The 24,888-nt window shown below is 43.5% G+C and overlaps 1 protein-coding gene across 11 annotated transcripts in view; it reads right to left on the reverse strand.

Moving 5' to 3' along the window:
- The window catches only part of CPEB1 (cytoplasmic polyadenylation element binding protein 1), a 97,512-nt gene that overhangs the window by 22,826 nt on the left and 49,798 nt on the right, over positions 1-24,888 (reverse strand). For 5 of the 11 annotated variants that reach the window (XM_082736168.1, XM_082736173.1, XM_082736166.1 and 2 more), the window contains exon 3: positions 1,802-1,993. In XM_082736168.1, coding sequence (XP_082592294.1) covers positions 1,802-1,955 — 154 coding nt within the window. In that variant the 5' untranslated portion in view covers positions 1,956-1,993. Of the gene's footprint in view, positions 1-1,801; positions 1,994-2,196; positions 2,535-3,260; positions 3,430-24,888 lie in introns of those variants that run through there. The other 6 variants (XM_082736169.1, XM_082736171.1, XM_082736175.1 and 3 more) reach the window with 5 other exon arrangements.

The following is a 24,888-nucleotide window of genomic DNA, read 5'->3' on the forward strand; positions in this document are numbered from 1 at the left end:
TCTGGAGACAAACAGCTGTAAGACAAGACATTCAGGTAGTATGGAAGCCAGAGAAATTTTGGCTGGGTCCAAGCTATTTTTTTATAGCCCAATTTCACAGTAACTTTCAAGCCATGTCTCCAAGACCCAAGTTGGGTCCTCCTGCACTTCTATGTGCTATAATACCTTTCCAGAGGACCCTTGTAGCTAAGACAAACCATAGCCAAAGAACGGCCACGCCCCAACCCGGTGTCAGTGAAAGATAGTGCCTTAGTAAAACGTGGATCACAAAGACAGGTGCCCACCTCCTCTGTGAGCTCCTCCGTCTTTTCCTGAGATACCATGGGAGTGAGGACAAGGTCAGATTCATAGGCCATCCAGGTCAACCTCAGAGTACCACATAAAAGAAGTGACCATGGCCTCTTAGCCAAGATCCCCAGGCACAGGATACTATACTTGCTTGCGTGGGGGAACAGGGCATCTACCAACCTTTCTGGAAAAACCTGAGTCAGCTGAAGGCCAGTACTTCAAGAAATTCTATCTTAATCCAGACGTAGTTACTTATGGCAAAGTTCTTCCCTATCCTCAATCAAATTAAAAAAAAAAATCCAATCCCCTAACCCCAGTCAAATGGGATTTTGCTGAAACAACTGGCCATTAAAATGCCAACAAACACAACAGTCCCAGGCTCTGCAAAGCATTCTAAAAAAAGACCTGCGCCAAATAGGGTGGAGGCCAGAGAAATCAACAAGACAGTACCTTGCTGCCTTGACTGCCAGTTTCTGGAGCGGGGGAGGCAAGGAAAGGATGGCAGGCTCAGTGAATCCCACAGTCGGCATCAACAGCAAATGGCTGCCCCACCCCCACTACCTTTCCATCTCCCCAAAGTATCTGCTGCCGACACTCTTTTTAATAAGACACAATTCACATAAAGCAAGATACGTGGATCTTAAGTTACCTATTCTATTTCCTAAGTTCCCATTCTTCCTGAATACTCCAAGCCTTGGGTCTGGCCAACACCCCCACACCCACCCCCGTGCACCACGAGAAGGAAATAAATGGGCACTGGGAAGGTCTCACCAGAAGCAGCTCAAGGGGTTGCCAAGAACCCCCTTCAATCTGTCCCCATCAAATCCTCCCAAGGCAACAAGGGGCCCTAAAGGGGAGTGGCTCTTCTCTGTCCATTTGGTTACCCTTCACACAAAGAAAAACAAAGCCTCTGCAGCTTAGAGTTACTCCACCCTACTGACCCTGCCTACCCCTAGCCAGGGTCAATGCTCTTACCCATATGTTAAGCCAATTTCAATATCCTAGTGCCACGCAGCCTCACCTGAGGTTAAAATTATTCCCCTGCCATGATTCTGGGACCACCCATCCTCATATACAGACCCCTAGTTTTCAAAGCCACTGAGAAACAGAATCTGGACCTCCAGTGATCAGCCCCTGAGGTCCCCCTCCCCCACCTAAAAGTGTTTTGCTTCATCATCTCCAAGACAGGCCTGGGCACTAGGGGGTTAGCTGGATCTTTTCTGCATAAGACTGTCACCTTGGGGACCCTTCTCAGGGCCACCACAGGTGCAGACTAACAACTCCAGGGAATTTATCAGGGTAAGTGGAAAAGCCATGCCTGCCTTTACGAGCCACCATCTGTCCTGCCACACTCACAGCCAGCATTTTCATCTCTTGCAAAACAGCTCCATGTTGTATTGGGGGGGGGGGAGTGATGCAAAGGGGAAGAGAACAACTGTTGCTGTGGACAGACGTCTTCACTCGCCACCCCATGCGTCCCCCTCCCCCAGCCAACTCATTTTCTGGCACTCACCCGAGTGTGTGCTGCTCTGGGCTGAGGAATCCGAATCCTGGGTGCTCCAGGGTCGGTCCCAGCCTGTGAGACTGAGGGACTGCAGGCCAAGGCACAAGTCATTTGCATCTGGGAGGCCCCGGGAAGAATCTTGCGCAGAGGTGGGGAAAAGCATCCTGCTTGCAAATGTTTCTTCAGAGTCCTGGAAGTCTGCTTTGGACAGGAGGACAGCAGAAACCCCAGAGTTAAGGGCTGTTTTCCCCAGTATTATCAACAATAAGTCTTATTAATAGTAGTTTTCCCAAGCCCGAGGAGCAGACATCCAGGCTGGCTGGACGCTGTGGCCACAGCCTCTGCACTTTTGGGGGCGTTAGAGCAAGAGCAGTTGCCATACGGCCCCCTCCCCACATACACACCCCTATCCCGTCTGCATTACAGACGGGGCCAGCATGTGATCAGGCTGCTGATGCTTCCCGCTGCCAGTGACATCAGCCGGCTGAGCCGTGCAATAGAGAGCGGCATCATCCCTCACAGAATGGGGGAGGAGCAGGAGGGGACGACAGGGAGGAGACTTGCCTCCCCGGGAACAGATAGCACAACAGCTACTTGGAACAGTCCGGGTGCAGTGCTGGTAAGTCTGGGTTCCGAGGCAGCGCCCTCCGGTCTCCAGCAATGGTGGCCAAGCGGCCCTCAGGCAGGACTGAAGTCCTCTCCGCTGACAGCAAAGCCAAAGCAGCCGACTGCCTGCCTGTGTAGCTCTGCCCTCCTGCCCCTCCCTTCCCCTCCCTCTGCTCTCCACCCCCAAACCCAAAAACACTCTAGTCCTGGACTCTCTCCAGCTGCTTGCTCAAGCCCTGGTTTTGCAGCCCAATGCAAAGCTTCACAATCCTGCTAGCAAAAATCTATGTGCTCCAAGTGGCCCCTGAGCAGCACCCTGACACAGCAGTGTTTACCACTGGAACAGGATCACCTTCGGAAAAACGCAGCACTCTGGGACCCTGGGGGACAGCCCCTGGTGCTCCAGGCTTGTCTGGAGCAGTTTATCACAGAGAAAGAGGGTCAGCTGTGGCAGAGGGAAGGGAACCACCGGGCTGCTCAGGTGTCCCACAACCCACACGCCCAGGTAAGTACTGCCCTCACCAGGACGATCCCTGTCCCCAGCGTTCCCTCACCGCGGCAGGATGGGCCCGAGTCATAAGCAGATCTGTCAGGTCCAGCTCCCCCACCCTCCAGCAACCACAGGGACAGACTGGGGCGACACCGCTAAAACAGGAGAGACAGAAGGAGGAGAAACGGTCCCAACCATATTCTGCCTCATCAGACCTCCAGTGTTCAGGAGCTCCCCCCACCCGGCTCTGCTGATACTCTCTCTCTGGCCTTCCAGGCGCACTCCGAGCTACGCCGGCCAGCTGGGAGGCTCACGGATGCCTCACTCAGGGGTGCTGCCCAGGACCCAGGCCCTGCTCCTGTGACCACTCACAGCTCCAGCAACAAAGTCCAGCTCTGCCCGGAGATGGTGGAACTTCCGCCATTTTCTCTTTGCCTCCGTGCTCTCTCCCCCATCAGTCCTTTTCCATCATGACCTGTAGTCACAAGGCTTCCCCCTCTGAGAAGGCAGAGCCAAGTCCCAGCCTCGGCAGGCAGGCCGCTCCCACCTAGACCAGGTGGGAAGCTCTCCACCTCGCTTGTTCCTGTGTTCCACAAGGAGTAACCAGATACAGGAAGCCGGCCCACCTGGGACCGCCTGTGACAGGGTCCCAGGTGGGCAGAGGCAGGGGTGATGCTGTTAGCCACAGGAGAGGCCAGCCAAGCTCCCTGCACTGTACACCCTCACGTCCTGGGGCACTCAGGCATAGCCGGGAGGGGAGAAATGACCGGTCCGTGGGAGGGACTCCTCCCCTCGGTGGTTTTTTCCTTTTCCTTTTCTTTCTTTCAGAGATCTGCTGCTGTGTCATCCATCCACGTTATTCCTGTCTGGCTGTAGACACTGCTCGCTTGCGCTCTGTGTTTGCTAAAGCCCCGCTCACCGCTGCACCAGGCCAGTGTTGCCCTCACCCCAGAATACTCCCTCCTGCCGCTCGATGCTCATACTTTGCACAAGCTAAAAGTACACTTGAAAAATAATCTGTACATATTAATTACAAAAATGTAATGCTACCATTAAAAACATCCACATTTAAATATCCAATCCCCCTTAACCCTGCTATCCGTATAGTCCCTTCCACCCCACAACGAGGTCAACTGTGCCCAGAAGCCCCTATCCCCACCCAAACCTCTCAAGTGAGGATTTTGTACTCCTGACTACCCTCCTGCCCCTGGCAAAGGGAACCTGATCGCCGACTATATTCTTGCTGCCCACAGTCTAGTGTGGCCCGCCAGCAGCACCAGCATCGTGGGGGCTTGTTACAAATACAGAATCTCAATGCACCCCACCCCCAGACCCACAGAAAGGATCTACATTTTAACAAGATTCCTAGTTGATATGAACCCACGTGAAAGTCTGAGTGATACGATCTATGCCACTTCTACAACCTTCCCACCCAACCTAAGTTGACAGACCCAGGCCCAAGCAGCAACGCAGTCCGAGGACACTGATGTGTAAGCGCATCCGGGGCACTCCAGGATCAAAATACAACCTGACCTTCACTCCCAGTGTGCCCACTGAAGGCATCACCTCCAGCCTCATCCAGACATTCTCCATTCCATGGTTTCTTCCAGAAAAAGGTTTTCACCACCACTGCAGGATTCCTTCACTAGATCCTAAAAATCAGTGGAGCCCATACCCATTAAATGCTTAACACTACAGGCTGGGAAAAGTTAAATAGCTTTACACGTCTGATGGATCCTGCTTTGGCTCACAAGGTCTGCCACTGTGCGATCTTGGCCAAGTTACTGAGCCATTCTGAGCCTCTTCTTATCTGCAACTGCAGCTCCCTTTCAGGATCGCATGAAGTGTCTGGTACACTGCCTGACACAAAGCGTTTTATCAGTGTTCTATTTTCAATAGGGTGACTGCATAATTTATCATCCAAACCAAGGCATTTTTGAGAGAGAAAGGGGGCAGATTTTAATAACTATACCAGAACAAACATCCAATTTTAAAGTCAGTTACAGAGGGGTGCCTGGCTGGCTCAGTGGGTTAAAGCCTCTGCCTTCGGCTCAGGTCATGATCCCAGGGTCCTGGGATCGAGCCCCACATCAGGCTCTCTGCTCAGTGGGGAGCCTGCTTCCTCCTCTCTCTCTCTGCCTGCCTCTCTGCCTACTTGTGATCTCTGACTGTCAAATAAATAAATAAAATATTTAAAAAATAAAAAATAATAATAAAAAAATAGAGTCAATTACAGTAACAAGAAGTACAGCATCAGGTAAACAGTTAACAATACCGCAGGTGACGTATGGGGACAGATGGCACCGCTACTTACCGTGGCAAGCACTGAGTATCATGGAGAACTGTCCGATCACTAGGCTGTACACCAGAAACTAACAGTACACTCTAGGTTAGTGATACTTCAGTGAAAACAAACTCATACCCGGATAGCAGGCTTAAACAGAGACGGTGGGTGAACTGGCTCGCACGATCACTCCATCTGCAGCCAGTTGTGTTCAGAAACATTTTACTCAAAAGACTTCTTTTTTTTTTTTTTAAAGTAATCCTTATACCCAGCGTGGAGCTCAAACTCATGACCCCAAGATCAAGAGTCACACACTGTACTGACTGTACCAGCCCGGGGCCCCTCCAGAAACCTTGTAGGCCTTTCCAATGGCTGCCTGATCCCATCTCTCCAACTTCCCATTCTGCTTCACCTCTTCCCTCTGTACTGAAAGAGAGCTGGAGAAGTACACTCCCAGCCACACTAACTCGAGGGAAGAGGTCTCAAAGGCTCATTTCACTGAGCAAAAGCTTTTCTTTGCTTCTCAAACTCATGGCAGATGCTGGACAGGAACCTGCCCCTTTTTACTGGATGCTGGTCTTCATGATCTCTTGCTGAGCACCAGGTGGGCACTCTGATGTACTAAAGGCTGGTAACCAGTGCAAGATGAAGTGAAAATTCTCACTCTAAGGCAACCTTTTGAACAATCTCTCTCTTAAATGCTTTTTCCTACAAGTTTTCTTTATCCATACCTATACAAAGCTTCTGATTTAAGTTTCTTAATTTGGTTCAAAAATTTAAAGTCCTTTCTGGCAAGTTAGGGGAGTAAGACGAGAGCAGCGCCAGGTCCTCATTTGTGACACCATGAAGGCAGGAGCCATCGCCCAAGGGTTGATGGTGATTGCAAAAAGCTGGCTGAGGCCCATGGGAAGCCTGAGTTGGGTTCAGAGCAGATATCACAAGCTGATCCTAGGGAAAAGGAGACCTAATTTTGAGGAGGCAGGAGGGAAGAAGGTAAGCAAGGTAAACATGTTTGCATGAGTCTAGCCGTGGGAGAACAGAGGCTGGAATGTCAAAATGCTGCTCTGCCGAGCAACGAGGAATGCCTGTGAACTCAAACAGGAAACAATGTGCGAAAGGGCCCAAGAGGAGCCAGACGTCAGAGCTGGGAAGGCCGGAGATGAGAGGGAGAAGAGGGAGAACCGCTGGGGAGAAAGAAGATACGTACACCAATGGCATAAACAGACCACAAAGCTGCATCTATACCATGACCAGAACATGACAATTCTGTGCACTGATGGAACTTTTGGTAAAGGAACACAGAAAAATACCAACAGCGAACATGTGAGGTTAGCGGGCTGCTAGTGCACATTCCTTTAGTAACTGCACAATCACAACAATGCAAAAGTAAGATCTGTCCCCTCTTTTCTTTTCCCTCTTTTGTCCTTAAAGCAGCACATATAGTTTGCTCAGCAACCACACTGGAGCACTTTTACAAAAATCTCAACTTCATCCCCAGATTCCAGTCCCTGGAACAGGAGAGGACGACACTGGATCGTTTGTCCCCATTAGATTCTTTCAAATGACTAACTTTATAGTCAGCCGAGTCTACTTAAGTCAATGATTTATGGTTCTTAAGGTTTTAACAAGCCCATAAAGTAGCATTTCTAAGAATGTATTTCTAAAAAGACTGAAAACAATTTTCTCACCCAAACATCCAGAAAGCCAAAATGATCTTGAAAATCCATTTTGGCAACTTAAAGAGAAAGAACAAACATGCAAGGGGTCAGACATCTCAAGATCATTTCAACTCCTCTGTTTGCTCTATGTCCCTTAACCCTCGTAAGCCAAGGAGACTGTGGGCTTCTCCAGAGCAGGACTCCTCAAACTTTAAGGGGCACATGAAGGACAAGGGCATCTTTCTGGAACACAGATTCATATGCAGTGGGTCTGGGTCAAACCCAGAACTTGCAGACCTAACACACTCCCAAATGATGTCAACACTCCCGGTATGCTGGCTACACTGAGGAACCCAAGTTTAAAAGGGTTTTTCTGCCCCCAGATTGTCTCTTCCAGGTAACTCAGCGCATTCTTACTCAACACCACTTTTTTCACCGTGTTCGCTCCACTAAACAAGTACCTTCAATGGCTCCCTGTGGCCTCTCAGATCAAAGCCAACCTTCAGGCCTAGGCTTACTTATTAACTTTCTCTTACACTATTCACCAAACATTAAAGGTTAAGCTTGAGTTAATCAGAACTCCCCGGAAGTTCACACTCGAGAGAATAATTTAATGCCAACCTGCATGCTCATAGGTGAAACAAGTTTAGACAAGAGAGCATCCAGGACAGCTAAGACATTGAGGGAACACTTACAGAGGACTGTAGTTATACGTCCTATCACATTACAGATTAAGGTATTAAGGTAGGAAAGACGACAACTGACTTTTGATGCCCAACCATAAAAATGGGATCCTTGGCTTTAGTCCTGAGTAATCTTCAATTAAAGTCCACAAATTATTTCCATGAAAATAAAAAGTGGTTTCTACAATATTCTTAAAATGAGTATTAACAATGTTTAGATTCTAAAGTGTCATGTACCATGTTCATATACTGAAAGATTAAATATTGTTAGAAAAGCAAATTCTCACCCAATTGATCCACGTGGTCAATGCGAACCCAACAATATACCTGGCCTTTGAGCAGTTCAGGGGGGACAGACCCTTCAACACACGGTGCTGGAGCCACCACATAACCACATGAGAAAGAAATGAACTTTGACGCCCCCACCTCACATCATATATGAACATTAATTCAATGTGGATCAAAGAGACCTAAAAAAGTTAAAACTAAAACTTCTCTAAGGAGGGGCGCCTGGGTGGCTCAGTGGGTTAAGCCGCTGCCTTCGGCTCAGGTCATGATCTCAGGGTCCTGGGATCGAGTCCCGCATCAGGCTCTCTGCTCAGCAGGGAGCCTGCTTCCTCCTCTCTCTCTCTGCCTGCCTCTCCATCTACTTGTGATTTCTCTCTGTCAAATAAATAAATAAAATCTTTAAAAAAAAAAAAAACAAAAAAAAACTTCTCTAAGGAAACACAGACTCTCTGTGACTTGGGGTGGGGGAATGGACAGAACCAAAGGTTTCTTACAGAGGACAAAGAAAGCAATGATCATTAGAAAAAACTTCAGGGGTGCCTGGGTGGCTCAGTCATTAAGCATCTGCCTTCAGCTCAGGTCATGATCTTAGGGTCCTGGGATGGAGCCCCGGGGACCCGGGCTCCCTGCTTGGTGGAGAGCTTCTCCCTCCCCCATGCTCCTCTCCCTCTAGAGTTTGCTTCTTCCTCTGCCCCTCCCCCCACTCGCACTAAAAAAATCTTTAAAAAGTACTGAAGAAAAAAACGTTTGATAAACTGAACTTATCAAAGTTAAAAACTTCTGTTCATCAAGACATCATTGAGAAAATAATCGGGCAAGCTACGAAATGGGAGGAAATATCCACAGATAAGATCTGGTAAGTGGCGTGTATGTAAAGTGTATAAAACCTTAACTCAAAAATGAAAGAAAAAAATATTTTTCAAAATATTGAAAAAGGGCAAAATATTGAAAAGGTATTTCACAAAGATATGCAACTGGTCAGCAAGCACTTGAAAAAGTACTCAACATCATTAGTCAAAGAAATGCAAACTGGACCACAGGAACTACTCCACACCCACCAGTCTGAAATGAGAAAGAACGGTTCCACATTCCACCAGCATTCAGGGTGGCCGATCGAAACTTCCATGCATTATTACACGTGGTGCAATCGCTTTTGAAAAAGGTCTCGAATTTCTTACACAACTAAACAGAAGACGATTCTATGACCCAGCAATTCCACTCCTAGTTCTCCCAACCAAGAGGAATGAAAGTATGGGTTTACAAGCAGGTCTGTACTTGAACAGCCAGCAGTAGCCTTATTCCCAACCACCAAAACCTGGAGACAGACCAAGTGACCATTAACACAGGAATAAAATGTGGCACATGTAGTAGGACCCAGGGGTCAAAAGGAACAAGCTGATAGATGAAACACGGAGGAATCTTAATCACCAAAAGCAGCTTTCCATAAATGGAATTCTATCTAGGTACTCTTGTCTGAAGTTCTAGAACAGGCAAAACTCACACATGGTGAAAAGAAATCTGGTGGTTGCTTCTGCGGGAGACCAAGTGGAGAGCAGAGGGAGCTAACGGGAACCTTTGTGAGGGGACGTAATACGGGCATTGTGATGGGAATGGGGCCGGCTGTGAGCGTCTGTAGGGATGCGTCTAGTGATCCATATGGGATCTGTGCATTTCACCCCGTAGACATTTTACCTCAAAAAACTGTAAACGAGGGGCGCCTGGGTGGCTCAGCAGGTTAAAGCCTCTGCCTTCGGCCTGGGTCATGATCCCAGGATCCTGGGATCGAGCCTTGCATCAGGCTCTCTGCTCAATGCAGAGCCTGCTTCTCTCTCTCTCTCTGCCTGCCTCTCTGCCTACTTGTGTTCTCTGTCAAATAAATAAATAAAATCTTTAAAAAAAAAAACTGTAAATGAATATTGAACATTACTTAATGACGTACATACTGACGATTTAGGGGTGAATTATATCCACATCTGCAACTTACTTTGAAGCACCTTATGAAAGTACGACAAACTGATAAATGGTTAAAGGGATAGCTAAGTGGGTATGTGTTAAAGCAAACTGACAAAATGTTGACTGTAGACTCCAGACGGCGTGCAGGATGGGGTTCACTTCATAGCTCATTCAGCTTTTCTGTATGTCAGAAAACTTCATAATAAAATGTCGGGGGAAAATTAAGTCAGACTTTTTCTGACAAAAGGCAAGTCTGATTGAACTAATTGGTTTGACAATAAGAACTGACTTCGTTAGATTTTATGGTTGACATTTTCCATAAGCACAGCAAGTTAGAATCTATAGACCCAAGGTTTTGACAGTACATACTTAAAGCAAGTGGTAAGATAAAAAGAATTTTAAGATACTTTCTTGGCAAAGATGTATTTTTAAAATTTTTAAAAAGATTTTATTTATTTATTTGACAGACAGAAAGCGGGGGGCACAGGCAGGGGGACTGGGAGAGGGAGAAGCAGGTTCCCCGCCAAGCAGGGAGCCTGATGAGGAGTTCAAACCCAGGACACTGGGATCATGACCTGAGCCAAGGCAGATGCTTAAATGACTGAGCTACTCAGGCACCCCTTAAGCTAACAGTAATTTTCCCAATGTTTTTGGTAAACAAGGTCTTTAAGTTAAACAACGATAGACACAGGAGTTATCTAAAACTCGTATAAAGTACTCTCGGTACACTTTAAAAAAAACTGAGAAATTCAGTAACTGTTAACTTAGGTAACAAGTCTTTTCACAAATTAGATGGTTTCCAGTTCCTTCTCTGTCACAAATACGAAGGAGTGAATGGAACTGTCAGCAAGTACAAGACTAAAAATAATGACAGATGTCTGATTTTTTGCATAGAACTTGAGGAGTTCAAACAACTCAGAGATGCTGCTCTAATAACTCCTTCATTTCCCATCTATTTATTTATGTGAATAAGTTTACTCAGAGCACAGATCTATAAAAACAAAAAATAGGAATATATTTGGTGTTGAAAACCCTGAGTCATTCCAGCAATAAGTGAATCATCCAAAATTACAAGGGTTTTGAAAATGTCTCATCTATCTAATTAAGAAGCACTTCCAACAAACAATTATTAAAGAAAATCTTATGAAAATTTGTAACACTGAGATTGTCTTAATCAATTGTCCGAGCAAAGACCACAGCCATTTAGTCACAGAAAATAATTTAAAACTTCAATTTATGTACTGGTTTTTTTTTTTTTTGCAGAGAAGTACAGCCTATGATCAACAAAAGACCCATAAATATAAAATATCACATTAGGAGAAAATTCCATAGGAGAAGTAGACTAGAGATAGGACAAAAGGAGAAGAGGAACCGTGAAAAATATCCTACCATTAAAGAATGGGCTTATATATTTTTCAGATAGATAATAGGTATCAAATAGGTCTATTCCACCAGACACACTTTCACTTATGACATCAAATTACATATATGCAAGAAGTACGTTGTATTTTTTTAATTGTTTTATGGTAAACTATACATGAAAATTTACCATTCTAGCCATTTTTAAATATATAAGTCTTTTTTAAAAAAATATTTTATTTATTTGATGAGAGAGATCACAAGTAGGCAGAGAAGCAGGTAGAGAGAGAGAGGGAGGAAGCAGGTTCCCTGCGGAGTGGAGAGCCCGATGTGGGGCTCGATCCCAGGATCCAAAGATCATGACCTGAGCCGAAGCCAGAGGCTTTAACCCACTGAGCCACCCAGGCGCCCCTATACAATTCATTTTTAAATATACAATTCAAATTGCATTTTTGTGTAACCTGTCAACACTATGTATTGCCAGAAAGCTTTCATCTCAAATTGAAATTCAGTGCCTATTAAACACTAACTCCCCACAAGCCCCATCTCCAGTCCCTTGGTAACCAATTTCTGTCTCTATGAATTCAGCTACTTCAGGAACCTCCAAGAAGTAGACTCAGATATTATCTGTCCTTTGTGTCCAACTTAGTTCACTTTGTAGGATCTCCAAGGTTCATTCACATTGTAGCCTGTATCAGAATGTCCTTCCTTAGGCTGAATAATATCCCACTGTAGGTAGATACCTTCTGTTTACCCACTCAACTGTCAGACATTTGCATTAGTTCTACATTTCGGCTACTGTGAAGAGTACTGCTGTGAACACTGATGTACAAAAATGGCTTCAATTCCTTCACATATATACCTAGAAGTGGAACTGATGGCAATTCTACGTTTCAGTTTTATTTTTGGGAAACCCACACTACTTTTTACTCTGGCAGTACCACTTCACATTCAGCAGTGCACATGTGTTCTAAATGCCCCACATCCTCACCCACACTCCTCTCTCTTGTTTTGACAATGACCATCCTAGTGCGTGTGAATTGGTATCTCATTGTGGGGTATACTGGTTGTGGTGGTTTGTTTGTTTGTTTTAGATCAATGGGATGTGTACAAACCCACATTTCAAGACTGCTGCTGCCCCATTCCTGAATCTCCTAGGCCATGTTTTTAAAAATCTCCCCCACACCAGGGTTTTGTTTGAACTGTTTTTCTTCTTATGGCATCCAAGTGGTCCCTTTATTTTTATTTTTATTTTTTTAAGATTTTATTTATTTATTTGTCAGAGAGAGAGAGAGAGCAAGAGCGAGCACAGGCAGGCAGAGAGGCAGGCAGAGTCAGAGGGAGAAGCAGGCTCCCTGCGGAGCAAGGAGCCTGATGTGGGACTCGATCCCAGGACGCTGGGATCATGACCTGAGCCGAAGGCAGCTGCTTAACCAACTGAGCCACCCAGGCGTCCCCAAGTGGTCCCTTTAGACAAAAGCCATCTTCCCGCAGGATTCTGCCTCACTGATCACAGTGATGGTCCACAGGTGAACATGGGAGCCAACCTGGGCCAGAATAACCCATTCCTAGGAAGGAGTGAAGGCCAGTCCAGGTATGGACACAAATCACACCAAGCTAACTGGGAGTACTTTCTGAGATTTTTCTAATTAAATATAGTGGAGGAAGAACCATTTCCTAGCTTCAGGATGCTAGAGAATGTGAACATATCCCTTTCCTCAGATAAAAGGGCAACTGTGCAAAAGGAGAAAATGAAACCCACACTTGGGGAGAGGCTGCAAAGAGACAAGATCTTGTCCAGATTGAAGGCCCTGGTTTTAGCATCCTTGCTTAGTTTTCTGGCCACTTCTTCCTCTCTGTGAGGTATATACCAAGAGCCTTCCAACACATCTCACATTTTGCTAAGGCTGGTTCTAATCAGTGTTTGATCATTTGCCAATAGGAGTGTTCTGCATAGTTCAGGCCCTTTAGCCAGAACTGACCAAACAAGTAATTACTTCCATTAGGATGAGAATTTCTGGGACAGAAGTCCCTAATGTCCCACACCAGATGAGGGTCAGCCACAAAGAAAAGCAGGAAAGGGTCTAAAAGACCACTTGGTTCAATCTTTTCCACTAGAGAGCAAACAAGGCCCAGAGAAGACCAAAGTGACAAAGCTACTAAGTGGCAGAGGTGGGATCCAAATCCAGGGACAAAGATGTTCTGCCTCCCTCCTACCCTGGGAAACTTTCTTATGCCAGGTCTGCACTCATGCATGTCCCAACTCAGGCTTGTTTCATCCATAAATTATTAGTGGATTCTCTTTTTTCCAATTAAGTGAACCTATCCCATCCTATCAAGGGTTCAATTCTTAACACTCGCTTCTCTCCTCTCTTATTATCGTCCCCCCAAGCTCTCAGTTTTTCAGCGAAATGTCAAGTTCACATTTTGGTGTTTTCAAGACTCCAATGCCACGTGCATGTGGCGTTTCTGAAAGCGACCACTTAAATTCTTCCCCGTGGAAAGCAAGAGAGGACTGCTGATTCAAGTCCAGCTCCACCTCGTCTATGGCTCCCGGTGGGGCAGCATCTGAAACAGAAGGTCTTGAAGACTCTGGTCCAGGGTCCTGGCCTACAGTATGCTGTCAGAGGCTGTGCCTGAGCTGTATGGAAAACTAGTGTGATCTAAACACAATCAAGTGTGAGGTTCTCCTGTTCAGATTTGGGGTTTGCACAAGTTCCTTAAACAGGATGCCAAGTTGGAGACCCCTTACAGTGCCAAACCACAGCAGATCTAGAGAACATAACAGCTATTTTTAAAAGGACTGGGTGCTTTCATATACTATGGAGAGACTAATCTGGTAAGTTTCTGAAAAGTGATCTGACAAGTCCGCTTAAAGCTCTGAAAGATATTAGATAAAGGATTTTACTTCAGAGATTTATTCTAGATCCAAATAATCAGATATAGCCAAAAGTTTTAACTTTAGGTACTTTCTACTAGTGTTTAAAACAGACACATATGTAAGCAAATGATCTCCAATAATTTGAAATTCTTAACTTTTAAAACCATGAACAATTTAGCAGTCTGCTAAAGTCTATTGCTACCTTCTAAGAATAATGTTGTTAAATATGTAAAATAGTGATAATTTGGGGTTTTTTTTAAGATTTTATTTATTTGATGGGGTGCCTAGGTGGCTCAGTGGGTTAAAGCCTCTGCCTTTGGCTCAGGTCATGATCCCAGGGTCCTGGGATTAAGCCCCGCATCAGGCTCTCTGCGCAGCAGGGAGCCTGCTTCCCTCTCTCTCTTTGCCTGCCTCTCTGCCTACTTGTGATCTCTGTCTGTCGAATAAATAAATAAAAATCTTTTAAAAAGTAAAAAATAAAAAAATAATTAAGAAGTTTTATTTATTTGAGAGAGAACGTGCAACTGGGGAGTGGTTTAAAGAGAGAGGGAAAAGTAGACTCTCTGCTGAGCGGGGAGCCTGACACAGGACTCTATCCCAGAACCCCAGGATCGTGACCTGAGTTGAAGGCAGACGTTTAATGGATTGAGTCACCGAGGCATCCTGATCCCCCCCCCCAAACATTTTACTTACTTGAGGGGGAAACAAGGGGGTTCAGAGCAGAGGGAAAAGGACAAGCAGACTCCACACTGAGCGCAGTCCTGTCATCGAGCCAGATGCAGGGCTCGCTCTCATAACCCTGAAATCACTACCTGAGCTGAAACCAAGAGTCAGACACTTAACCAACTGCCAGAGTATTAGGCCCTACTATTTTGTGATTTGCTGCCAATGTTTACAATAAAAATAAATGCTACATTTCAGGTAAACATTAGTGAAAATAAAGATCTATTCACCTAGATCCAAGTTCCTAGATTCCCTGAACTCTATCCACGGATCTGGGTTAAGAATTCCATATTATGTGTGTTTACACAGTAATATGCTATGTAACTTTAGAGACATATAAAAGACAATGACTTATAAAGAGACATATAAAATCAATGACTCTAAAAGATAAGAGAAAGAGCAAAATCACTACTAGTGTGTTCACAAAGCTTTCACTTTAATAAATATGTGTGTGTTAGAAAAATACTGGATACGCTAAAATGTTAGTTATCCCTCAGCAGTGGGACTACATAGGACTGTTTCCCCTTTGTCTGTTTTACAATGAGCATATTGAACAAGAAAAACATTGGTTATAAAACAGGGTAATGTAACTAGGATTTAATATCCCCTAAATAAACTCAAAAACTTTTCTAAAAATTTTTATAAAGAAAAATTGGTATTAGAAGATTTTAAATTTGACACTAGGAGTTTAATAACAATACAAAATTGGGATCATAATTTAAATACAGTAAGCCACAGAATATTAAAAATAGAAGGGGCTTTGGAACCCACTTAGTCCAGGCCCTTCACTTCACAGCAGAAACACCCTCCCTGCTGTGGATTCCAGCTTTAACCCCTGACCTCTGCACAGTTCCCTCTCCCCCCATAATTGTACTCACTACTTCTTCAGTCAAGAAGAAATAAGAAGACCTGCATTCAGAAGCTGCCATACACACAACACAGTGGGAGTTTTCCTCCCTGTGATCAAAACCATCAAGGCTTAGTTTTGAGCGGCAAAGCTCTGACATTCCAGCAGATGGGGATGGTACCACACAGACCAAGGATTTTAGAAATCATATTCGCTACTTCATAAAGCGAGAAAAAGAGCAGAATGCATGGACAGGCTCTAGAATAATCTGGTAAGGTACAATTCCTTCCACCAACTGGAGTCTCAGGATTGGTTCCCCCTCCCACTTTCTACCACAGCTCCTCTACACGGTACTCTTCTCCTCAAGTCCAAGCTCACCTGGAGCTGGGCTGAGAAAATCGGAGCATGAGGTTGACAGAATTGGACACAGTGAGGGACAGACACAAAGATGCCAGCATGGAGCTCCAGCTTGCTCTCCTCCATGCCACATCTGTGATCCCACCCTACAACAGGCCCTGGAGAAAAAACGAGCCCAGATCCACCTCAGGGAGGCACCGGCTCCCCTGCAGGCCTGACCCTCGCAGCCAGATGTCTCTCGCTTCCTAGAGCACCCTGTGAGCCCTGACTGTCCACGCACACCAGTACTTCAAGAGGCCTGCTCGGTAATGTTTCTGTGATCCTTCACCTCCACTGGTGACGTAATCTAAGTCCTATAATATCTAAGTCCTCTAATAAATCCTTAGTCCATTATGACCATTGTGGTTCTGCTTTCTGGTCAAACTCAGAGACTATCTCCTAAGAGGACAGTATATGGAGCAGAAAAGTCATCCCCACAGTAAACAGGACAGCAAGAAATTTCACTTCGAGAGCCAAGGACATAAGCAAATTTGGACTGGCTGCCAGGCTCAAGAATCCAAAGGTGAAGCCAAGAGGATGGCTGGCACCCCCTGGCCTGCCAGTCTGACCCACATGCCTCCGGGACTGCTGTGTCACATTCAGAACACACTAGCCACATGGGGCTACTGACCTCTTAAAAAGTGGCTGTTCCAACTAGGGAAGTGAATTAACATTTTAATGAAAAAACTGGCAACTTGGGTCTCTTATTGGAACACTTTCAGTATGGTTCAGTACTGAAAGATATTAATCTACATTTTCAACTTTATATTTTATAAGACTTAAATACATAAACTATTTCAGATGAAAATTTGCAGTTCAAATCAAGATAGGCTGCCAGTGTGAAATATAATGCAGGTCATTAGAATAAACTGCATATACTCTTGCAATAAATTCATGTATCAAATGATGTTATACACCTAACACTAACACAATGTTATATGTCAAGTGTATCTCAATGAAAAACTTTAAACTATATATTCCCTGCATTTTGAATCATAAAACACCTCCTAATGTTTACATAAATCACATGTTGAATATTTTGGACTAAAATTATTAAAATGAAAAAGATAAGAACACATGGAGAAGGCATTAAATCCATTTTGTAAGTGTTGACACGGAAGCTCAAGCAAGGTGAAGCCCAGGTGGCCAGGGGGGCTCTCCGATGCCGACATGACATACCAGCACTCAGAGCAGACAGAATCTTCACGGGTCAGACAGACACTCCACATTTCGGACAGAAAAGGCAGTATCTCAAGAATAGACAAGCACAGGGTAGAAAGTAAAAGCTCACTCTCATTCCTGCAGCACTGTTTCATCTCACTTCTAATCTCCTCCGATTAGTGGTTTAAAATAGATTTCTCTTATATCATTTTCTATGCATTTGTGAACACCTGTACCAACACTGCTGTTATCCAACTCCAAGTTGTGTCAATGTGTTAGGTTTTAAAAAAGTACTTAAGTGAGATTCTCATGTGTCAGGCACCAGCTAGTATGAGGAGGGAGGAAAAACAGCTCCGGCTCTTGCCTTTGTAGATTTGCAAGTCAGTGACTCTAGTGTGGAGCACAACCACAGCGAGCTGCCATGGGAGTGAAGAGACATAATGAACAACAGTACGCAAAGGAAATTCTGGGCCCTGGGGCTCCTGACTGCCTCAGTCAGTGGCGCATGCTGCTCCTGATACTCCTGATCTCAAGATTGTGAATTTGAGCCCCAAGTTGGGTGTAAAGACTACTTAAAAATAAACGTTAAAAAAAAAAAAAAGAAAGAAAGAAAGAAAAGAGGTTCCTGGCCCCATGGGGGAAAGTAGGTTAGGATTTCCCTGAGGAAGTATACTTTCCAAATATCGTGTCTAATTTACAACATCTCTATTAGATAGTTGAAGCACCATTTTCCTAATAGAAGAATTAAAAACAGCCAGTAGCTCTCAATTTTCAGTTCATAACCCCTGCCTACTTTCTCTGAGGATGAGATCTAGTCAGGTAGCCTTTCCTTTACATTAATAAGCTGGTATTATTTTCTTCTTCAAGGTTAAAATAATAAAACAAAACTCTAAAAAAAATTCTGACTACATTTTCCCAAGCACTCAGTTAAGGTTTAAAAGCACTTTAAACTGAGGCACTGTTTGCAGAGACCCTTACTTCTAAATATTAATTCCCTTAAAAAAAAAAAAAAAAAAGGCACATTAAATTTGTTCTCTCTCCTACTCTCTGAATTTTGGTCAGAACAAAAAGTTACGTAAGTTATATTTTGTCTGAAACAGACCGACTGCTGGTAAAAAACAGGAACTCAACTGATGTGCCTAAGAATGAACACTTAGAATTAGCCAGTATTCCGTATTCTGGGGAAGAAGCGAAGGACAGAGGCTCAAGGTGAAGTCAAATACAAAACCGGACTCCTTCCTCCACAGGGACGGGGAGCTACACAGGTGTGACTCGGGACAATCACAATTCTGGGCCATCATTAACATCTTGAAGAGTCAAAAGTGTCTGCCCGTCTAAGCCCATTTTAACACATTCTCCTCCCGGGATTTTACTCACAGGAACTAGGTAACAATGAATTAAAAAGCTACATGTTTTCTTTTAACATCACAACAAAGGAAGGAATCACAATGGTCTTTCAGGCAGTTTGGTTTATCCAGAGTTTCTGGTAGTGTTTGCACTCAAAGAGAAAAAGAAGGTCAGTAGGAAATTCAACAAGGGAAAAGATAAAAGACCAACACTGTTTAAAAAAAAGAAAAGAAAAAGAAAAAAAGTTGTTCCATTTTAAAACAAATGGGAAGAGGGTTGCTGGGGGGAGGGGGTTTGGGAGAAGGGGGTGGTATTATGGACATTGGGGAGGGTATGTGTTTTGGTGAGTGCTGTGAAGTGTGTAAACCTGGTGATTCACAGACCTGTACCCCTGGGGATAAAAATATATGTTTATAAAAAATAAAAAATTATATGAAAACCAAAAAAAAAAAAAAAAAAAAAAACAAATGGGAATTCAACTAAGAAGTCTGCTTACTGAGTGAAATAAGTCAAGCAGAGACAGTCAATTATCATATGGTTTCACCTACTTTGTGGAGCATAAGGAATAACTCGGAGGACATGGGAGATTGCGAGAAGGGAGTTGGGGAAATCGGAGCGGGAGACGAACCATGAGAGACTGTGGACTCCAAGAAACAAACCGAGGGTTTTGGAGGAGAGGGGGTTGGGAGGTTGGATGAGTCTGTGGTAGGAATTGTGGAGGGCACATATTGCATGGAGCACTGGGTATGATGCAGAAACAATGAATTCTGGAACACTGAAAAGAAATTAAATAAATATTTTTTTAAAAGAATGGCTGCTTCTAAAGATTGGAGTTGAAATCCCATTTTTTTCCTGTATTATTTCTAATGGCTATTGGAAGTTTCTCTAGAAGCAGTGAGAGAATTATAACGTAACTGCAATTCTAAATACTGTGGTATTAGGTCAGAATTTGGCCTTTCTTTATGCCATGTCCATATCTGCCTAATGGTAGAATAACCAAATAAAAAATGCAAGGTACATTCTTAATTTATTCTGCACATTTCTGTTCAGTATGTATTTTGTACATAATATCAGGAAGCAAGAGATATGCTGTAAATTTCTGCCTAGAAAGATATAGCTTATCAAAGAATTTTCCAATAAAAAAAAAGTCTACTTACCAAACCAGAAAAGTTAAAGGTATAATATGCAGAGCTGAGGAGTCATTTTGATAATTTTCTTCTCTGCATAATACATAAGACAAGCATTCTCAAATTTCTGGAGGGACCATAAAAGGATAGCATTTCCATAAATCATAAGGAGCTTAAAAAATTAAAACTGTTCAACTTAGTAATTGTATTGCTAAGAATCTCTAAGTAAATACTCATAAAGGCAGAGAAATGCCCACCTATAGAGAGGTTTATCACAAAGCTATTAATGTTGAGAAGCTGAAAATAACTATTTCGCTCATTAAGAGGTAGGAACTTAGCCGTTAATATTCCTGTCTCTACACATGATGGAGTAGAATGCTTAAGTAGCTGGGGAAGGAGAATCAGCTACAGAAAGCAGAATTAGAACTGCATGGAAATGTCCAGAAGTACACAGAAAGGGATGAACAGTCTTCCAAACAACCCAAAAGTAGACCATAGGCAGGACATATAAACTGGCACTGAATTTTCCAAATCATCTCTACCAGACATAAATCACAATAAAATTCAGAAAATGGTTTTAAGAATTTAAAATCTGGGTAAGCTCTCTGACAAAGGAATTCATGATATATTGAGTTTTATTTGAGAGAGCACACACACACACACACACACACACACACGCACACGGCGGGGAGGAGAGAGAGGGAGAGAATCTTAAGCAGCCTCCACGCCCAGTGCAAAGCCCAACATGGGGCTCAATCTCATGACCCTGATGATCGTAACATGAGCTGAAATCAAAAGTCGATGCTCAACCAACTGAGCCACCCAGGCGCCCTGGAACTCATGACATATTTAAAAACAAAAAACAAAACAACAACCCACAGTGTTTTCAAATAAAAACGAGCTGTCTTTTAAGAAAAGAACTTGGTAAACCTTCTGGGATGCTCTTGGTCATACGTATCAAGAGTCTTTTTGGGCTTATCTCCTGTACAGATGTTAGCAGTCTAGTTAGTATTTCTAGATTCTATCCTGAGAATGAGACATGGTCAGAGACTGTCCAACAGGGAAGTTCACTGCCACGTTCAGAGTTAATGTCAGTAGTGTGCACAACTTCACCTGATCTTGGCCAAAAGACCAAGAAGTGATGTGCACAACTTCTAATAGGAAAGGAAAATATAACATGAGAATTATCTCCTTCCTCAAGTTCCCCAGCTTGGAGGTACCTTTAGAAGATTCTTTCATGTGCACAAAGCACATAAATGCATAGCTTTTAAAAAGTATACACACAGAGCCAAATGTACTATTTTACATCTTTCTTCAAATATTGTATTTTGGAGCCACTTTTTTTTGTGGCAGGATGGTAGTCCATCCCATGAGCTTTTGCCACGTCTCCACTGATGGACATTTAGGTCTTTCCTAGTAGTTATTTCTTCTTCTACAAACAGTAAGGCAATATACATCCCTCTACATTTATTTTTAATTTCTTGGGCAAATATGCTTGACAAGTGCATTATTCCTCATGATCCACTATGTTTAAAACTGATAGATGTTGGCCAAAATTGCCCCAAGAATAATTACAGTCTGAATTCCCAACTATACATGGACTACTTCTCCACACCCTTAACTTTACTTTGTATGAATCTAATCAGTACAAAAGAGAACCCCAGGTGCACCTGGGTGGCTCACTGGGTTAGGGCCTCTGCCTTCGGCTTGGGTCATAATCCCAGGGTCCTGGGATCAAGCCCCACGTCGGGCTCTCTGCTTGGCAGGGAGCCGGCTTCACCCCCCTCTCTCTGCCTGCCTTTCCGCCTACTTGTGATCTCTGTCAAATAAATAAATAAAATCTTTAAAACAAATACAATCCCATTGTTTAAGTTTGTCATTAAAATTCTTAGACTAAATGACAAGGGTCTACTCTCTCTTTTTAACTTCTGTAAGATTTACCATTCTTTCATTGGTTAATTGTCCCTTTTCCCTCCTAGTATTCATCTCAGAAAATGGATCCACCTAAGTTTGCCAAATTTGATCCTACTCTCTCTTATCTGCCACAATCAGCAAGTCCTACTAGACCTACTCCTGAAATTCACACTAAATCTGTCCACTTGCCCTTGTCTCCATTGTTACCATACTAGTCTAAGCCAACACATTCCTCACCTGGACTACTGCAATCACTTCCTTTTAACTCCACTTCACACTTAACACACTTCCCACCCCACTAAAGAGCCTTTCTACCCCTCAACTATAATAACTTCGACCCATCCCACCTACTGCAGGACACTCCCATTTGCTCTGCCCTGGTTTTAAGTCACTTCCTCTATATGGCTGGCTCCTTTTCATGGAGGTCCTAAGCATAAATGTCACGTCTTCAGAAAGATAATCTCCCTTACCGGTATGCAGGGAACTGATTCCTGCAAGCACTAACCCCTCCCACGCTGCCATTCTCTAGCATATCCCCTCAGTTCAGGTGCTTTCCTGGTACTTAGCATAACCTGAACTGTGTGTCCCTGGATCCCACTAGACTCCTACAGTCACATGCATACAGTTCACAGCTCCTCTCTACAGAGGCGCATCTGTATTTCCAGCACTGAGAGCAGTTTATTGTATGAGGACTAAAAGAACGGTCTCTTCATGTGTGTTCTGACCATTTTTAAAAGAGGGTTTAGTCTAATTCATAAGAACACTCTGTAATTTAGTAAAGTTAAGCCTCTGTTACATACTGCAAATACTCCTTTCTCCTTAGTCACACATTCACCCACTAAAAACAAGCAATTTAATGTTGTTTTAATTTCCACAGAGTTGGGCAATCACGATCACAACCAATTTTAGAATATTCCATCACTGCGAGAAGAAATGAGTATCCTTTAGCACTCAACCACTTCCCTCCAACTTAACCCAGTCCAAGGAAATCTATTATTTGGGTCGCCTGGGTGGCTCAGTCAGTTCGGTGTCCAACTCTTGGTTTTGGCTCTTGCCACCATCTCAGGGTCATGAGACAGAGGTCTGTATCAGGCTCTGTGCTCAGCAGGGAGTCTGCTTAAGATTCTCTTTCTCCCTTTCTCCCTTTGCCCCTGCCCACAACACATTCTCTCCCTAAAATAAGTATTTTTTAAAAGATTTTACGTACTTATTTGACAGAGAGAGCCACAGCGAGAGGGAATGGGAGAGGGAGAAACAGGCATCCAGCCGCACAAAGAGCCCGATATGGGGCTCAATCCCAGGACTCTGGGACCACAACCCGAGCCAAAGGTAGAAGCCCAACAACTAAGCCACCCAGATGCCCCTAAATAATTCAATCTTAAAGAAAAAAAAAAAAAAAAGGAAGTCTAATAATCTACTTTCTAGATCTGCATTAGTTGCTCATTCTGGGCATTTCATAGAAATGAAATGATGTAACACGTGGTCTTTAGCTTTTCTCACTTTAGCATATTGTTTTCAAAGTTCATCCATCTTTTAGCATGAATTAGACCTTCATCCTTGTCTATTGCCAAATCACATTTTATTATATGAACATATCACACCAGTTCGTTCATGTACTTATCAGTTGACAGACACCTGTTTCCATGTTTGGGATATTATGAATAGTAAGTTATAAATATTCATATGCAAGTTTTTGTGTGGATATGTTTCCATTTCTCTTAGGTCTACACCCAGGAGTACATTTCTGAGTCATATAGTAAACTGTTTGTCCTTCAAAACTGCTAAACTACTTACAAATCAGCTGTAATATTTTGCAGTAACAACATCTGAGGGTTCTAGTTGTTCTACAACTGTTATTACCCATTTTTTTTTAGTCACCCCACTTTCCAAACACTGGACAATCTGAACAGAAACAGGTAATTGCAGTGGATCAAGACCCATCAAACACATGACATCCGTGAGCTCAGTCATACTGGAGAAGAATTTACTGGTCAGCTTCGGAGAATGCTGGAGACTCAGTTCAATATTATGGAAGAAAGTAAATGAAGAAAAATAATCAAGCACTTACGTAGCTTTACTAAGTGTTTCATTCTTCCATGTAACCAAATAATTGATAAGTGAAGTTTACTTTTAAGGAAGTCTGTCAACTAATAAAGGCATGAGAATTAGGGAAGCTGTCTTTGGCAATCCCCAATTATTACTGCATCCCTGTGGTAACTGTCAGTGGCTGCACAGCCAGATTACAGCAATGCTCACAGTCACCTGTGAAGGTACCCTCCACAAGGTGCCCTGAGGGCAGGCTGGAGGCCGCTGCACACCTGCTTTCAGGCAATATCAAATGCAGAGTCCCTTTTAAAATACAAGTTATAGGGGCACCTGGGTGGCTCAGTGGGTTAAAAGCTCTGCCTTCAGCTCAGGTCACGATCCCAGGGTCCTGGGATCAAGCCCCACGTCGGGCTCTCTGCTCCGCAGGGGGCCTGCTTCTCTTCCTCTCTCTCTGCCTACTTGTGCTCTGTCAAATAAATAAATAAAATATTAAAAAATAATAATTATAAATAAATAAAATAAAATAAAATAAAAGTTACAACCAATACTGACCAAATATTTTCATAAGACCAACAGAATCATGAGGCAGCAAGCGTAACATGAAATCTACACCTGAGAAAATAAAGGCTAATAAAGGCATGAACAAGTAATTTTGAAATAAATATGCCCAGAAACTACAAGATCTCAGGAGACCTTAAAAGTTAAAATTTGATTATGTAAGTAAAACTGGTGAATGCTGAGTTTGGTATAACAGAGCTAAAAAACTTAACTGGAAAGACAAAGTACTTTTCCAAGAATTATATTAAGCAGGAGGACAAAAAAAAAAAAGTTGAAAAATGAAAGAAAATTGGAAAAATTATTCGCTACCATGCAACGGATGTGCGCTAAGCTCCTTAGATAGGCCATCTCTTACACATTTCTTTACAGCAACCGTTCACAACAGGTACCGGGACTAGAGAAGAATTAATACAAAGGTTAAGTCAAAATTGAAAACCATACAACCTTCCAGAAAATAAAATATGCTGATTAAGACAGACATTATCTGAGAAACATCTGAGATCATAGAAGACAGAGAACTACAAGTTTAGATCTGAAAGAAAGCAGGAACCTGGAAGAGAAAGTAAAACACCAGAGGACCCAAGTCACGGATCCTCTGACGGTACCTGTACTGCTCAGTGACACTGGGGTTTCGGTTTAAGACCTGAAGGAACAAAGGGGAAGAGGTTAAGATGGCCCTACCCAGCAGGGAGTCTAACAGGACACCCTGTCCACTAGGCTGGGACCCCCGCAAATGCACCTCTCAGGGTAAAAATGAACCAGAATGAAGCCAGGG

This window comes from Mustela nivalis (assembly GCF_964662115.1).
Source record: "Mustela nivalis genome assembly, chromosome: 6".
NCBI classification, from domain to species: Eukaryota; Metazoa; Chordata; class Mammalia; order Carnivora; family Mustelidae; genus Mustela; species Mustela nivalis.